The following is a 17833-nucleotide window of genomic DNA, read 5'->3' on the forward strand; positions in this document are numbered from 1 at the left end:
CTGCCCTACATGTGTGGGATTCTCTTTAAAATAAAATCATTCAATGGGACTTAGTAAATGATCTTTATTCCTGACTTTGTTATCATAACTTCTGAGGGATTCAATAGCTAAATTTAGATGCAATGCTGAAAGAGGCTTCACAAATTATAGATTTTGCTTCCAGGGAGTCCGGGAAGTATTTTTTAGTCAGGGAGTAAAAAATAGACATCTTTGCGGAAAGGACCTGTCCTTTTTAACTGATAGTGACACTAAAAGTCATACTTCTACTCCCTATATTTTCCAATGTCATATTTCTCAGCCTTGGCACTGAGAAGACAGCGGCTCCCTTGATATTTCAGTGCTCTTACTGGCCACAGTTGCATTTCTAGGGGATAACTCATCTTGCAGATCTAGCTTCAGTTTTTCATGAAGGTCTGCAGAAGTAATTTTTGAAGCTCCATTTCTGCCTGTGATCAAGACACTGACATTGGTAAACACCCGAAGCTCTAAAGACAGAAAAAAAATATCTCTCTCTGACTCTTAAGTTGCTACCTTGATGAGGGAGCCATCCCACTGAAGTTCACAGGATTTGAGCATAAAGTATATCTATGGCCCTGAGGAGCACTACTGATTTCAGCAGAAGAAAGACCACACATCCTGGAGAGAGTGGTTTTCCAGTGTATATTAAAAAATAGGACTGTCAAAGGCTAATCCTTTTCTCTCTGAATCTACAGCGAGTTTTCTCACTGTTAACTTCGCAAATTCCTGCCTAACCCCACCGCTAGCATGTGCTGTCTGCCCTGTCCTGGTGGCCCAGAGAAGGGAGTTGCAGCCTGTCCACCAAACATACTGAATCTTCGCTTTAGCACACTCTTGCCTTCACCTCCATAACTGACCCTCCGGTGATAGCCAAACTGGGAGCTATACGCCATCCCCTCCCACAGCTTCAGAAAAAAGATGCTTATGAAAAGGAGATATGCAGAGGAGAAGATGGGCTAGCCCCTTTTCCTTAGGCTGCGCGCAGTATGCAGTTTCCTCCCATCTGGGCATTCCTGCAGACGGAAGCAGCAATCTGTCCCTGTGGCCACAGGCCCTCCAGTTGGCCTGGAGAGTCCTGTCTAGACACTTTCTGACTGAGTGTGCTCAGACGGTGACACAGGATGCTCCTGAGCTGTGCCATCTGGACAGTATCCGCATTTTTCCTGTGGAGCTCTTTACCAAGTGTGAATACAAAACAGGATGTTTCTCAAATATGAAAGGGAAAAGGCCAAAGATCTGAGTTTGGCCTTTGCAAGGGAAAGGGAGAGAAAAAATGGTAGTTTCAGCATGTGCTTGCTAACAAGGAGCTACTTCGTGGCACTGGGGCAGGGCTGGTGCTTTGTGCTGTGGAATAACCTGGAGAGAAGTGCAGTTCCTACAGACTGGATCAAAGAAAATTCACCACCACCACCTCTGGACTCTGTACCTGTTCCATTGGCATTTCCTACAGCATCCCCCTGGCACCGCAGTCTGCACCCAACAGCACAGTGGGGCCAGTCCGTAGGTGGCAATTTGCCATGTACTGGCAATCAGCCCAGCAAGCCTATGCATAAGTGGCAAGGTTTTATCCTTGCTGACCTAATCCATTCACCCACAAGCACAGGGCATGCCAGTGAGGGTGGGGTTTCATTTTCAAGCGTTGCTGCAGGAAATCTGAGTTACTAAAAATATTATGAAGCTGTGACTGGAACTTGGGACATACGCTTATTAAATCCAGAAAAGTCAGAGATAAAAATTCAATTTGGTCTATAAACATCATTTTCTTGCCCTGGCCCTGTGTTAAAATCATCCTGCATCATATCCCAAACAAAAACTCCATCGCATGCGATCACATAGGAACTGAATTTCAAGATTAATGTCTGCAGCAATAGTCACTAAAATATTTAAGATCAAAGTGAATTGGAAAGCAAGCCCTTTTCTGCTTACTTTTGATAGTAAACTAGTTTTCTTCATACCTAATTATGAATTTGGATAAAAGTGGTCTTAGTTAAAACTTCAAGAACTTTCAGTCTGACAGTGTTCATAGTAAATATTCCTGAGTCTGCCAAGAAACAAAACAGCTATGCCTAGGAAGAGCAAAATTTACATTATTGGTAATTATGACATAAAAATCAGAGTAATTTTCATTAAAAACCTCAATCTTTCTAGGTCATTTCTAACACATATATATACTGGGAAAACCCAATAAAAACAAAACTACGTATACGCATACTTTAGTTTCTTTTAAATACTCACATGATAGACTTTGCAGATTCTTTATTAAGAGAAATGTTCCTATAAGTGAACTCTTTTGAATAGTTGCCTATGGGAAGCTCTGTGACTGGAATAAACTAAAATTAAACTGGAAGATATCTGGAAGAGGAATTATTTTGCATTTGCCAGAAGATATGCTGGACCATGATGACTCTTCCTAATTTATATTCTGCAAAGTGTGTGATCCTAAGCTGAGAAAACAGACATACAAGATAAAGACAGTATCTAGAAATGTCACTTTGGAACAGAATTCTCTTTGAAGAAATCATTTCAATGTTATTTTAGAACAATGATGTTATTTTTCAGGAAAGGCTGTTGTAGCCATAGAAATCCCAATGACCTCCTAAGCGAAGAGCCAGGATGGAAAGAGAGGTGAATGGCCAGTCATTCATTGTCGCTTCCTCCTCTGCCCTAGTATCAATCCCACCTATAACATCAGTTATTAAAGTCACGCTATCGTTCCAAAAAGGAGATGGTGGCAGGATTCCAGGTTGACACTGCCAAAACGCTATCCAATCCAAATGAGAGATGAAATCGTAGAATTAGTTTTCTTTCCCTGCTTGTTCAAAAAAAAAAATTGGTTTTGGACAAACAAACCAGCAAGATTAAATTAAACATATGGTTGATAAATGAAGTACAGAAGAGTGTATGGAAAAAAAGCCCTGGCTACCATAGGTACTTTAAAGTAGTGTTGGCTTCCATGCACTGTTATTACGCATCCTTTGCTGAAAACTGTATACCCTTCACAATTTTGAACCTCCTGTGTGTTTCCTCATATTTTCAATCAAATTATTACATACTAGAAATATGCATAAGGGAAATTATTCTACACATTTTATGGTGTGCTGTTGCTTGTAGCAGTAATTGAAGTACCTTTTCCACTTATGAAAGTACTAATTTTATTTGGTTTTATTGCTTTTCTAGATGCAATTATTTATTTAGTGTGTTTTGTCTTTATTAAATTATGTTTACTATAGGAACATCATAAAAATGTATGAAAGCAACACATCAGCCACTACTGCCCAATGACCTGTTTTGGGGAATCTAGTGTTATTTTTCATATCCAAACATAATAGAATAAAGTAAGAATAAAGAGATAATCTACAGTGGAAAACAATGCAATTTTGAGATAATATAATAAAACACCTGGACAATATGATTTCATAAATCTTAGTTCTAAAATTTACATGAGTGGGGTGTTGGGTTGGCTATTTTAGGACATGTGGTGTTTTCTAAATGGAAACATAACATGAAATACAATTAAACAGCAAAGGGGAAAGCATGCACAGATTTAGCTTGCCCTGAGCAACTGATTTCTACAGAACAATGAAAATATTTCTACTTCAAAAGATGCAGTGTGTCAGTCTTAGGAAATGTAGAGCTTTCCCCTGGCAGTAACCAACAGCATGTTTGTAAAATTTTATCAGATTCATTTTTGGGAGGCTTTTCGCACGCGGCACATTATTCTGCATTTAGGGTCTGAGGTGACACCCACTGAAGTTGGCAGCAAAACTCCCAATACCTTAAAACAGAGACTAGGTGTGCTCTTGTAGGCTGACAATAAAATCTTTGACATTTACTGGTGTTATTGTGATGTCCAGCCTCAACTTAGATCCTGTATTTAGCCTCTGTACAACCTCCTGAATAGCACATACAGTTTTGAAATCTCAAAAGGAATCTTGAACATATCAAAAAAGGCAAAACCAACTTAAGTGCCTAGAAACTGATGCTAATACTCTCAGGCTAGAAAGAAGAGTGGAATATAAAAATTTATTAAGTATCAGAGCGCTTGACCAAGAGTTTTTTCTAACTCTTTAAGCCAAAGCCAGGATAGAACAGATATCTTTCTAAATTGTGATTTAGTTCAGTCCTGATACACGAACAAAGGAAAGAAATAAGTGATTTTATTTCTATTACATACAAGATCAGGCTAGGATCTGCAGGAAGTACTTTTACATCATTACACCAGAGAATTCAACAAAAGCAGGAAATCTGTGTAGTCAGTAGTGAACCATTTGATAGTGAATGGTAACCAGAAGCTGAGATCAAATAGGACTACCCATGCAAGAAGGGGAAGGAGGGAGGGAAGACCATGGGAATAATCAAATGCAAAGATGACAGTCCTGCAGTTAGCCCTGCAAATGGCCTTTGCTCACGTGTACAGATCAACTGACTTCAATGACACCACTTGCAGCAGCAGCAGCTGCACAAAGTATTTCAGGATCAGATCTGCAGAGAAGAAATTAAGATTACATTAACATTGGAAAAGTGTAAACTGATCCACCCAGAGGGAAACAATCTGAAATGCAGAGTGTGAGCAACTGTCAAGGCAAAATGAGAGGATTCCAGAGCAGTGCAAAAGACAGGAAGCAAGGGAGCACAGGGACTGATTTCAGAGGATATTGGATGTTTATTTTTTTAGCCAGAAGATAATATAATAATTATTCAAACACATTTCAGAGGAACAGGAATCATTTATGTTAAATTGGAAAGAAATAAAGAAACAGTAAATAAAACATATAGGAAACTCTTGGCATTGGAAAATATTATCAATTTCTTCATTATAACATTTAAGTACTGTATGGAAAATCTTGGTTTATGAACTTTGAGTCAGTTCTCAGTTTACAACTGGCAAAGCTTTTCTTGGGCTCAGAGGTGCAACCTTTTCTATAAGGTATGGTCTTGTCCTTTTTAGGCTTAAACTTGAGGACACCAGTTATATTCAGGGAGAACACAGTACCCAAGAAGATAAAAGGGCAAATTCTCCAGTTCTCCACTTGTACAGGGCCTTAGCACTTCAACCTTCTTCAGGAAGCACAGACTTTAATCTTCTACAGATGAAATTAAATCCTTTTCAAGTACTAGGACACCACGTACAATTCAACAGAAATTCTTTTGTTTGTTGCTACACTTTCTGAGGTGGATTTCATATGAACAACCCACTCCCAACTGATAAGCCAAAACACACAGAGGAACATAAACCAAGATTTTCCTCCTCTAAGCCACCACTCTGAAGAATCTGAAGTCCCCAATAGCAGTATGCAGCTCTTCCATCACCCACGTGAAATTTGTTGAGTAAATTTTCTTGATAAAGCTATGAAACTTAGTGAAGAGAGATGTTAAGTCTAAAACTCAACCAGTGTAATACATCAGACAGCTTTGGTGGTATGGCCTTTGTTCTAAACTCATCTATAGCATGGCCAAAAGTGGTGAAATCCCATTGGAATAACAGTAACTCAATTCTATCCCTTTTTGCTGCCTTCTGCATAGTTTCAACATGTTTTTTGGTTCTGTTAAGAAACATAGTGAGAGGTACTTTGAGTGGCTGTGATTAGAGATGTAACTGGTCCAATGTTTACAGCTGGGAAGCAAATCAGGCATATATATTTCAAATTGTGAAATCTGCAATGACTAAAATTAAATTGGGAAATTTAGGATTAAAGAGGTTGAACATTTTGCTAACACACATCTTTCAAATGAATTGTCAAATTAAAATGTTCAGTGTTTGAGAAACAAGGAGAAATTGGTAATGAACATGAAAATCCTACTATTTCCTGTTTCTTATTTTTAATATTATTTTTATTTCATCTTCTATGAACTAACTGTAGTGCAGACTAAACTGATTAACAGCATAGTAGAATTAGCATGTGTGAAAGAAGAAATATAGCCCATTCTACAGAATATTTAAGGCATCTTTTACATTCATTGTTAACAACTTTATAACTGTAATTTTTTGGTTCTGTTCCCTAGCCAAAAATCGCAGAGGAGAATTTAACATATGCTGAACTTGAACTTATGAAGCCGATTCAGGAAGCCAAAGGCATTCCCAGTACGACAGTCTATGCACAGATACTCTTTGAGGAGAACAAGCTGTAATAGTTCATGCCTGTATAAATGTCCTTTGTCTGTGTTCTATTTAATTCTTGCTGTGCTGTTAATTTATAAAAATCATACAAATGCCCTTATTTTTTTTATTTCCTTTCATGCACTTCTATTTTTCTATGAGACTTTTAAACATAATGTCGTTGAAAGTAATCATAGAAAAGCAGCTGGTCTACAAGTGACATCCCAGAGACACCCTTCGCAGTGTTCAGCCCCCCTGTTTTAAATGGACTGAAATTCCATCTGGGGCATTTTCAATACTAAACATTATTCTTTCTTTGATGCTAATGTGACGAGTCCAACTGCAAACATCAACAGCCTCAGAAGGACTAGTGGCAGGATCCATGCACATCAGCCTGCTTCTGAAGGCAAAGACCACTGACTGGGAAATTTGTCAATTTAATGCTGTTTTTCCCATTAGAAAAATATTAATTTAGTAAAGCTGGGCCTTTTATTTTCTACAGAAAAGGAGAAGCTAAAATTACTTTTTCTGCTTCTTTTCCCCCATCTAGAAGTAGTTATCAAAAGAGTTGGTTTCTATATTTTCAAATTCCCTTTCTAAATGACTTTGTATTTAAAAACTCACGTTACTTGTAGTTAAGTTCTTCTTTAGTGCTTGAAATCAAACACTTCAAAATAAGACAAAGGAAACATTTGTAGTTAAACCCCAATGATTTGAGGAAGAATATTTATAGCTTGGGAACATTTTCCAGCATTTGATACTTTTTAAATTCTGAATTGGAATAGAAAAAATTTGATAGCAAGTAAGACTTTGACAAAACCAGGACACTGCTTTTGGCCTTCATCTAGATTGGTGCTCCCAAACCTGCAAAAGTTTCCTCCTGTGGCCTGCATTAGTGAGCTGCCGATCTAGAGGAAAAACTCATACAGCTTCTCCTTTAGTATGGAGCAGATTCCGTTAACGCCCTGCTCACTTACTTTGGAGTTATTTCTTTGGAAAGACCAGGGCTCAGGAGATAGGGAAGTGAGCCTAATGTGACAGCAGAAAATACTCTTCCTCGTTCTTCACCTCTTGATAACTGAGAAGAGATTCTTCCTTTTCCTTTGATATACATTCATGGAAATGGGCTATTCTGTGGCATCCTGGGCATTTCAGTTGTGAAGGATAGCCGGACTGGTGTTTTCAAGCTCCTAAATCGCCAACGCCGATATTCCACCAAAGGTCAGAGGGAGTTGGGTACCCAACATCTTTCAGCCCTTGAGAAGTTTTAGCCCTTGAGTAACCACAGAGATAATGGAGATGTAAAAGCATGGGCTCCTAGCTCACCATCAGGCCGTGGAGATCTGATACTTGGCACGTGCCAAGTCCTTTCCAGGTCTGGGAGGGAGCCACTTGACAGGCCACTCATTCAGCAGTATTTGGTGCAGATTTTGGAGTAGCACTTGCAGGCCTTGGGTTTTGAAATCCTAACCGAGGTGATCCAAATTGCTTCCTCCTTTACAGGTCAGGCCTTTTTAGTGATACAGCAACTTCTCACCAGGGCTCAGAGCACAGCTGGGGACCATCGCAGGAATACTAGTGTCCTTAGTCCTGTCACTGCATGGGAGCGCAGGAGAGGAGGGCAGCAGTGACAACGCAGGGACGGGGATATGTGACAAAGAGAGAGAGCATACCACAGCCTTTTGGAGGGTTTCACCAAAATAAACGAGTCTGTATAAACTACTTTTAAACTTTTTTGAACAGGGGTAGAGATTAGGCATCATACATAATCCATTACTGTGTAGCCAGGATGTGTAAATGTAAAATGCAGTCACCTACTTCCACATTAGACAGAAATCTCTGGTATAAAAAAGAGAATTTAAGAAAAGCTTGTCAGGCTGGCCATTATGTACAGTACTAACTCCAACTTTAGTCCCTCATCAAAACAGTTCTTTCCAAACTAAGGCCAGCTTTTATCAATAGGTTTGCTAGTAATTCTTTGCATTTTTAATGTTTGCATTTGTGAGCTGTCAAGAAAACGTTTGTTTCACCTTTTCATTATCCCAGGAGTTTAATCATCCACCAAAAGGGCATGGTATCTATCATTGTTCTCTGATCGGGTGATGGATTTTCAATGACAACAGCAATCAACTTATTGACCAAAAAGAAATTGGTGCTAAAGAATGATCAAACATTCAGGGATCAACTTTGGAACAGCCAGAGTTTGACTCTGGCTTCAGAGAGGATATCTCTTATGCAGACAGCTGTAAGGAAGGCCTTAGAAAAGTATAGAAGTTCTTAGTGATTCCTTTGGAATTAAAAATAAAACCCTAACACATTAATGAGTTGACCACTTAGTTGTGAAAATTTTCTGAAGTTTGGTATATAAACGACCCTTTTACATACAACTGGCCATTGTGCCCATTGTTCAGAAAAATCCTCTACTGTATGCTTATGCCCAGTATTTTAATGAATACCATTCTTTGTGTATTAATAGTCTATATAGCCTTGTTTATGTTTGATATCTAATTCCCCCAAATAATAATTAATTGAGCTAAATAAATTACTTTTTTTGGTGAGATAAATTCTCTCAGTCTGTGTAGGATTTATTGCTTGCTAGAGAACGATTCGAGGATACGTGTTTATCTCATACTCAGCATTTAGACAATCCCAATAGGTGGGAATTGAATTTTTCATTCTGCAGAAAAGTCCATGATTTTAAAATGTTTTCCATTTGTGACCGACTTCAGATTACAGCAGAATCCTGAAAGGCAACAGACCAGTTTAGTAAAAGGAGGCCAGAAATACTACTTTGGAGAATACCCAACTTCCCGAGAATACCCATCGTCCTGAGTAGACATTTCCTATACCTTTTCTTATGCAGCATCCACCCGGATTTAATAACATCAGATCGTATCATTGGAGAAAGAAAAACATCATCCTTTACTTTTCAATTAATTGTACATCTTTAAGTGTTAAAGCAACTCACCTGAAAGACTATGGAGAAGAAAATTTTATTGAGTTTAATGTGCTTTAGTGGGAGAAATGCAGAATAAGTTGGATTTAGCTCCTTCTAACAGGAAATGCCAGGCTGAATTAATCTCTGGCCTAACTCCCTCTGGCTTCAGCAGACCACCAGTAGGGATGAATGTGGTCCACTGTCCTTTTATGGCTGGAGCTCCCATGAAGACTCTTAATATCTTATTAAGCAGCACTTGGACTCTGCTGAGTCATACTATTTTGGTTACTCCTTCTGTTGTCATTGGTAAAACATGGCCTAGTGCTGAAATTTTAACAAATACAGCTCTATTAGCTTCACACCAATTTAGTATCAGATTGTTAAATGTTAATGTACTGCACCCTATAGCTTTAAATAGAATTAGAGATGTTTACAGCTTTGGTTAAATGCACCTTGTTCTTCCACATTAAATTTTATTACTAGAATCCTCCATCAGCAAATAGGAGTAAATCATATTAGTGTCGTGGGCTGTGTGGGGGTTGATTCTGCAGCCAAGGAAAAGGTGTTTTATTACTCTTTATTACAACTTTTTAATTGGTAGGTGTGGTCACAATGTCATTATCTCTGTAATTACAAGCAAATTATTTGTTTTAGAATAACTGTAACATAATTGTGGGGTTCTCTTAATTTAGAAGTTCAATCAATTTGTGTCCTTCACCAGGGTTTGGCCAGGTTCTGCTGGCATAGCATCACTCAGACCAGATGAGGTCTCATTTGATGTTTGATTTGTAGATCAAATTCTACTTTTTGAGGGCTTCTCCAAAACACCTCTGGTGAGTGACATCACGGTGCAAAGATCCTTTTTGGCTTCAGTCTAACCTGCCAGGGTAAGACATAAAATTCCTAAATTCCACTGCATAACAATTACTTTTCTGAGTTCCCTGCACTAATCTGAAATATACTCATTTAGCATGCTTTGCTCCACTCCCTGGTTTGACTCCATTTTATTAACTTGGTTGGAAGGTAGAGTAGATCAAAAAAATGCATGTCAATAGAAGACTCCAAGTTTGTGTTATTCCTCTCAGGAAAAAAAAAAAAAAAAAAAAAAAAAAAAAAAAAGAGAAAATGGAGATGGCACAGATTTTGAGATGTCAGCTAGTCTATCACCTGATCTCAAGGTTGGACCAACTCAGCCTGACTTAACCTGGTAGAGATTGGTCTAACCTCTTCTTAGAAACTTGCAGTAATAAGGTTCCATACTCTCCTCACCATCCATTTCCACAGCCCTAATCATTCAAAATGTTTCCTAGCATGTAGGCTAAATCTTCTTGCCTTTTCCCCAGTAGACATACAGAACATCTCACTCTCCTCTTAACAGCCTTCTCCATATTTGAAGACTATTGAAGGGACAGTTGAAAAGAGAATTATCAACCTCAATTCTGTCAAGCTTTCTTGTAAAGAACAAATGATTCCCAATACTGCTTCTCTGGAAAAGAGTAACAAATTATACTAGAGAAAACAGCCCTGGAAATTTGGAGAATGGTTAGGTTGGGTTCTGAGCTGTCTTTCCCGATCCCATTCTGAGCACAGCCCACAGAGGAAAGTGCCTGCCGAAACATCTGAACAAAACAAACCATAGCTCCAACACGTGGGTCGCAAACAGCCTCTCTTCCTGGCTGCCCCAGCTTTTTCAGCAAACTTCACAGCAATTTCATATTCCAGCATTTCCAGTCAGAGGCTAAATGCTGAAGCAATGTGCTCTACTGACTGCATAGCAACAGGTAGGGCAAGAATCCTACCCGTCTTGGCACCACGTTGTGTTAAGCCTCTCTTGTTCCTCACCAGCATTGCTGGGTTGTTTGCAAACCCCAGAAGAGGCTTTTTAGTCTTTGACCACCCCAGTCAGAAAAGTTCTGGCAACCCTTTTTGAGCCTCCAGCCGAGACCTTCTCAGGTTTTCATTTTAGTACATAACATAGTTAGTCACTGCAATTGCATTTCTCCCTGCTGTGCAGGAGCTGGGACTCTCCTGCACCTCACACCATGGATGTAGGAGGTCATGTGCACAGAGGCCCCAGGCAAGCTCACTTGGGTTCTGGTCCTGTCTAGGGAAAAACTTTGGGGAAAGGGACTTCTTACCTCCCTGCGTGCCTGTTCCCTGTGCCCCTATTGAATGCAAGTTGTTCAGTCGAACTCAAACTTTCCCTCTTGGATTTAATTTGAGTAGTTAAGCCACGTTAAAAGCCCTGTCTGTCTTGTCTGCAGCAATATTTTACCATAAGGAAGAGAATGAGAACACAACAGTGCATTAGGGCTCTGTACATAGGGCTGCACAAGACAAGATCACCTTTGGGGGCTTTCGCCTTCTTGTTCTGGGCTGGCATGGTCTTGGCCACAGTTGACAGCAGCTACAGTATATGGTTACTTATAGCCCCATATCTTTCTTTGGGAAATTAGCCATTGATCCTTTTGGATTATCCTCAGGAAAGAGGAGAGGAGGACCCCAGGAACTTCTCTGACTGCTAACAGTTCTCTCCTGACACCAAAGGGAGGAAAACAGCACAGAACCAGGGCATCGTGTAAAACATACAGGGAAAAAAGCACGTGGGGATGGGCAACAGTTACCACTTTCAAACATGGTACCTGGATATGTGTCCTCCCCTTACCATAAAAGTGAATAAGGAGTCACTGGATGCTGCTCAGTGATGCTACACCACTTCCTCCACCTCCAATTCTGCCTGCTGTGCCTAGGAACTAGTAGGGAAACTGCTCAGCACCATCTATGAAGGGAATTTTCAGGCAGTCAGTTAAACAGCTTTACAAATCTCATTCCCCTGCACTAGTCCTCTGGGAGAAAAGTAAGTGGGGAATCCTGGCCTAAGTACTCGGATCAGAGAGGATCAACAAGGTTGACCGTCAGCCATTATTATTCTATATGGCACCTCTATGCCTAAAATGGTCCTGCTTGCAAGGCACTCTGCTCTCATGGGAACATGTGCCCTTCAGATCCTTCAGGCAAACGTAGCTATGCTTATGTCTATCTCTGCTTCCTCCTTGCTTGCTTTCAAAGAGCAAACAGAGGATAGACGAGCTCTGTCCTGCCAGGGAACTAACTCAAAAGCCAAAATTAGTAAATCACTGTGCACATGATGACAGCAAATGGCAAAGGCCACTCCTATGTATCACTATAAAAAATAACATTAATTGGGATGCTTTGCAATTTCCTGTACAACCCATAATTAGGTTAGATAAGAAACTAGCAGTGTCTAAGTGCTATAAATGTCTAAATTAAGTTATTTTGAAACTGCTTGGCACTTTGACATTTGAGAGTTCAGAGTAATTGGAGTATTGAAATAAAATTGCTTCTGTTATTTAAAAGGTCATTATCTTCTTCGGGTAGATATATGAGGACTATTTTCCACTCTACTGAGCCGTTCTATTTGGTACAATTAGACCTGCTTGAGTAGATTTCTAGTGGGCCTCCTCCCACTTATCACAGTCCCAGCACTGCCACGGGGAAGGGCCTGTAAATATACAGCCCAAATACGGAGTATATATTCAGCTCAATCTGGCTCTGAAGAGCCAAGAGCTGCCCAGAGCTTCAGACACCCACCGTGAACGCCACATGCTGCTACCCCCAGCAAGATGCAACTGAGTCCTTACACAACCAAAGTCAACAAACGCCAGGTTGCAGGCTGTTAGGCAGACAAAGGCTTTGGAGCAAATCAGGATTTCACCTTCCCAACCAAATTACCTCATAGTCCGGCATCAGCTCTGGTTATTTCAGTAACGCTACTGGAATCCCTTGTTCACAACATGCATGGTCCCACTGTCACTATAAAGATATGCCTTCTGCTTGCTTACCAGATCCAGTGCTCTGCAACTGTGAGTCAAAGATGGGAACTTAAATGACTACACCTTGACTGTATTTTATTTTGGTTAGTCCAGCGGTGTCAGTAAAATAAGGTGATATAAAGACATAGACATTGGCAAAGGAGATTTAACTTGTTACCATCTCTCCACTGGAGACTGTCACAGCCAGGACACTGTGGGGAGTGGACTGAGTACAGGAGAGGCCAAAGAGCACTCTCACTCTTCATTCCAGTGGCTTAATCCCTGTGCTCCCACCACGGGAGCTGAGCATCCCACCAAAACTGGAGTAGCTATGGGAATGTGACTCTTCATTGTCCCTCCTGGCTAGGGAACAGATGTACAAGGGAGAAGCAAAGTCCTTAGAGCCTCCTGCCCAAACTGATCAAGACGACAAGTTCTGACCCGAAACAGGGAAAGTTCCCATGCTGCTGTTGCAGTCACCCACACAGAGACAGCTTTTCCCCCATCAGTAAGAGCTCACAATGTTCTTTCCACCACAGAACTCACCTGACATCCTCAGCTCCAGCCACCCAGCCAGCACACTCACCGTTGCTCCCTCAGTGACTGCCTTACACCAGCAACCCTCCACATGCATAGGGTTGCAATACTTGAGTATGAAACACATTGAGTGATTACTGAACACAGGCACAGCTGTCCCCATCACAAGGCCTACCTTTGCTCAGTACTCATTACAGAAAATGTTACTCATGGTCACCAAGATACCAATGTACTGCTGAAGGTTGCCTGGTTCTAGATACCAGGTTTCTGTAAGATATTTAACTCCAGTGCAGGGAACAAGGGTGTTCCCTTTAAAAAACTTCATGCAGCAAATTTATAGGAGCCTCCTTACACTTGGGAAGGGCTCTGATGACAACCTGTCTGTAAGGCAAAGAGCACAGGGAAAGTTGGCATTCCTGCACCAGTCCTGTTCCTTCTCACACCTTGCCATCAACTTGGCTGACATCAATGACGGTAATTGCTATGCACATGTCTGAAGAGTGACACCAGTAACACAACTAGTCTGATCCCTAAGTGATGTGCGTGACCATAAGTGAACAAATCACTCCAGCTACCTGGCTCAGACGTGCCTTGTATGAAGCAGGAGACAAGAGAGCTGGGATCAGGTCCAGAGCTTTTCTGGGCTTCTTTTTCAACTTTCCTGGAATGTCCCTCCTGAAGGATGAGACGCAAGCATGACAGGCTGCATTTTCATGCAGAAGGGAGCATATCCCTGCAAATTATTTTAGCTCATATGGCTCTCAGACAGCTTCCCTTGTGACAGCCATAGGCAATCCTGAATGAGATGATTTTTACCTATACCCTCCTGTAACAAGCTTTGAGATCCCTGTATGAAAAGGACTTGGGAACAGTAGCACATGGTGACAATCACAGGGAAACTTTCCTGTGGCAATTACAGATCAGTTTGCATGCATTTCTCAATAACAGTTTGAGCAAATTCTTTTTTATGAGGGTGCAAAGGCCCTGCAGTGCACAGGCAGCTCTGCAAATATTGCTTAACTAGCGTTTATTAGACAACAGAAAGCTACAGAAATCAGACAGTATTTAATGCTCACTGTAACATTTTTAAGTCTTCTATTGCCGAAAAAGGAAGCAAGATGGTCTGAGCAATAACCAAATAAGTGTGATTAAGGCTTTTTAGGGTTTATGGTCCTCTATTAAATTAAACTGATTTTTAAAGTCACATAAAGGTTGTGCTGTTCCACATTTCTCCTCTTGGTTTCCCTACAGGGCAGAGTTGCGACTGTGCCTTATTTCTGCGTTTCTAATCCTAATGGGATTGGATTTCTTTTAAGGATAATTCTCACCCTGAGCTACTTACCCCTTGCAAAATTTGGTTCCAAGATAATTACAACACACTGGTGATGTTCACACTGTGCCACTTACAGTAACAATGGAGTTATGCCGAAAGTATTTGCTGTGGAATTGCTCTACTTTCTCAATTTTTCAAGCATATTCTAGATCTGCTACCCCCACATCCCATGCGGCCATTAGACAATCAGTATCACATCAGGATGCCCACCAAGTAGGCACCACTACTGCCCCTGAGCTAGCACCAAGCCTTGTGTATGTGTCAGTGAAAACTACCTTCACATCTAGAGCTGACAGAATTTCATGGATATTCATCATTTACTAAATACACAGGTGACCAACACAAATACAAAAGTAGGTGCTTAAAAGAGGATTGGTATCACAGGTAATTGTTCAACCATATATTACAAATTTCTAGCAGAAACTTCATGTTACGGAGACTTGCCCACAGAAAAATGAGCAGGTAGCATTCTACTACTATCACACACACTGCCTGTAAGAGACCTAGGAAATTTGATAACTGCAACATGCTTACAGAGTCACAGAATGGTCAGGGTTGGAAGGGACCTCAGGAGATCATCTAGTCCGACCCCCCTGCCCGAGCAGGGTTACCTACAGCAAGTTGCACAGGATGGCATCCAGGCGGGTTTTGAATGTCTCCAGAGTGGGAGACTCCACCACCTCTCTGGGCAGCCTGTTCCAGTGCTCTGCCACCCTCAAAGTAAAGAAGTTCCTCCTCATGTTTAGATGGAACTTCCTATATTCAAGTTTGTGCCCGCTACCTCTTGCCCTGTCACTGGGCACCACTGAAAAAAGACATTTGTGCCTTAACTCTGCAAGCAAGGAGTGGTGCTTTCGGTACTCACAGTGTGCATTTCCATGACTTATAGCTCTGGAGAAAAATCCTCCAGAGCTGGTGAAGAAACCAAAACTTTCTCAACCAAAGCGCTGTTGTACAGCAAATCACTCCTAATCAGAATTTTCACCAGGAGGAAATTGCCTTCTATATTCTCCCAGATTCCAACTCCCTGAACATTAGAACAAGCTTGACTCAAGAAGACATTCATTCTTAAGCTGTTGACTTCCATTCACACATGCACACTCTGGATTTGTTCTCTGTGATCCAAAACAACAGCTGATGCACCTCGTCCTTCTCTTGAAGATGTAAGAGAACTAATGTTAGGCACAAGGAGATGAGTCTGTCAAACCCATGCACAGCTAGCCTGCAGCTGGCCTCTTCTTATATCAAAGTCAGGTTGATGTCTAGACCATTGGAGCCATTAGTGCTGCTGTCCAGGATGCAAAGTAGGTGCCAGTGCCAGCTCTAGGAAAGGGAGTATCTGCCATTGCAAAGACAGGCTGTATGAAAAGGCTGAAGGAAGAGACACAATTAGCAAGCTATCAAGATGCCTAGTAGCTAAATTAAAACTCAGCTAGTGAGCTTCTTTCATGGCTCTTAATCACCTTTATGATGGTTCAGTAAAGCTGTATTCACAATTGACAGGAGTCCAAGTATACAGATCACAACTTATTTTTAAGGAATGTGCAGAGGGAAGAGGAATGAAGTAGTGCACTTAATTTTGTTGAATTTATGACAATTGACCTTTCCCCAGTCCTCAGGAAAAGGAAAGATGGGCATGGTATATTTTTGCCCCGTAAGGTTACTTAGATTGCAAAAACATTGGTGCATTTTGGCCTGTTTTCAGTGTACGTTTCACTGAGCAGAGAAAGGATAGTATTTGAGCCATCAAGTCATGCACTTGGAGGTTAGAAAGGATAACCAGCCAGGTCATCTGTGTAGACATAATGCAGCCTTCCTTGTATGTCTGCATCATGAGCTACCCTCTAATTACTACATTTTTCACGGGCAATTACCTCACTCACTGTAGAGGTTAGACCAAGCTGTGGGGTGGGCTGGGGTGGGGACGTGTCTCAGCACTCTGTAAGGAAGTTTGCCATAGGAAGTCTTGCTCATTCAGCAACAAAACTCTTCAAAGGAAGAGTCATGAACAAAGCAGTGACCTACAGAAAGACGACAGTTGATGGTGTAGTTAGAGGAAGACTGGTAAAAACTTGTCTTTTACTCCAGATTTTTCTTAATGATGCTGGCAAGTCTTTAGCACCAAGATTTTGGCATACAGCAGTTTCTCACATTCCTCAATCTCTGGCTGTCCAGTGCAGCGCACACAGGGCTTCACTCCTGCAGTGCTAACCAGTTCCAGTGCAGTGGAAATCAGGGAACTCTCCTGGCTCTTTCTGTTCAGGGGTATGCTTGGTGGTATGAACACAAGGGCCTTCATGTCCACAATGTCCTTCATCATCTTCCTGGCCCTGCCCTGACCCAGTCTGTGGTGTTCAGGAAGCTGTTTTGCCCAAGTAAGTGGCTACTCAACCCTCCTGTGTGTAAGATAAGGTACTCAATTTCTTTACCAGGTCAAGGAGGGGCAGGGGAGACGGGGAGTTATCAGTTTAGCTCCTTCAAATTCTCATATAACGTTAAGTAGCTTGATTTTTCACACTTTGTCCACCTCCACTAGAGACACAAATGGCACTTCAATTTATTACACTATGGCCTCAGCCTTCTTATACTACAAATACCCGCTTCTTCTATGCGGGGTGATTGTGAATGTAAATCCTCAAGTATGTCTCATATACTGATATTCCAGAGAACATCGGGACAAGGATAGGAAAGAAGGCAGTAAAGGAGGAGAACGAAAGAATATGTTGACTAGCTGTGTCAGTTCTTCCTCCTCACCCATTCCATGCATTTTGCCTGCCTTGCTCACTATGAAAAAAACACCAAGTCAGAGATTAAGAAACTAGAGATTGCACCATAACACATGTTCACAGTGGGGCTGGATAAAGGTACCACGGCCAACCTGGGAATTCCTACCTTCACATTGCAAACAACATAGCTTTTCAGAATGCATACATTTTCATGCAGATTCAGGAAAGGTGGAAGAGTACGAATGGAGATATTGACATACTTGTATGTTAGCAAGAAGAAAGATACTGCAACAAACTCACTTAACATCTGTTTGAAGCCTCAGTATTTTCTGTTTTCATGGTATTAAAATT

General features: G+C 41.0%; 1 protein-coding gene across 1 annotated transcript in view; it reads left to right on the forward strand.

The window, feature by feature from the left end:
• The window catches only part of VSTM4 (V-set and transmembrane domain containing 4), a gene marked incomplete at its 5' end in the record, with an annotated part of 37910 nt that extends 31430 nt beyond the window's left edge, over nt 1-6480 (forward strand). The window contains one exon of the mRNA XM_082486685.1: nt 6022-6480. Coding sequence (XP_082342811.1) covers nt 6022-6147 — 126 coding nt within the window. The 3' untranslated portion in view covers nt 6148-6480. The remainder of the gene's footprint in view (nt 1-6021) is intronic.
• Between the last annotated feature and the right edge of the window lie 11353 nt (nt 6481-17833).

This window comes from Vanellus vanellus (genome assembly GCF_965231255.1).
Source record: "Vanellus vanellus genome assembly, chromosome: 7".
Taxonomy (NCBI): Eukaryota; Metazoa; Chordata; class Aves; order Charadriiformes; family Charadriidae; genus Vanellus; species Vanellus vanellus.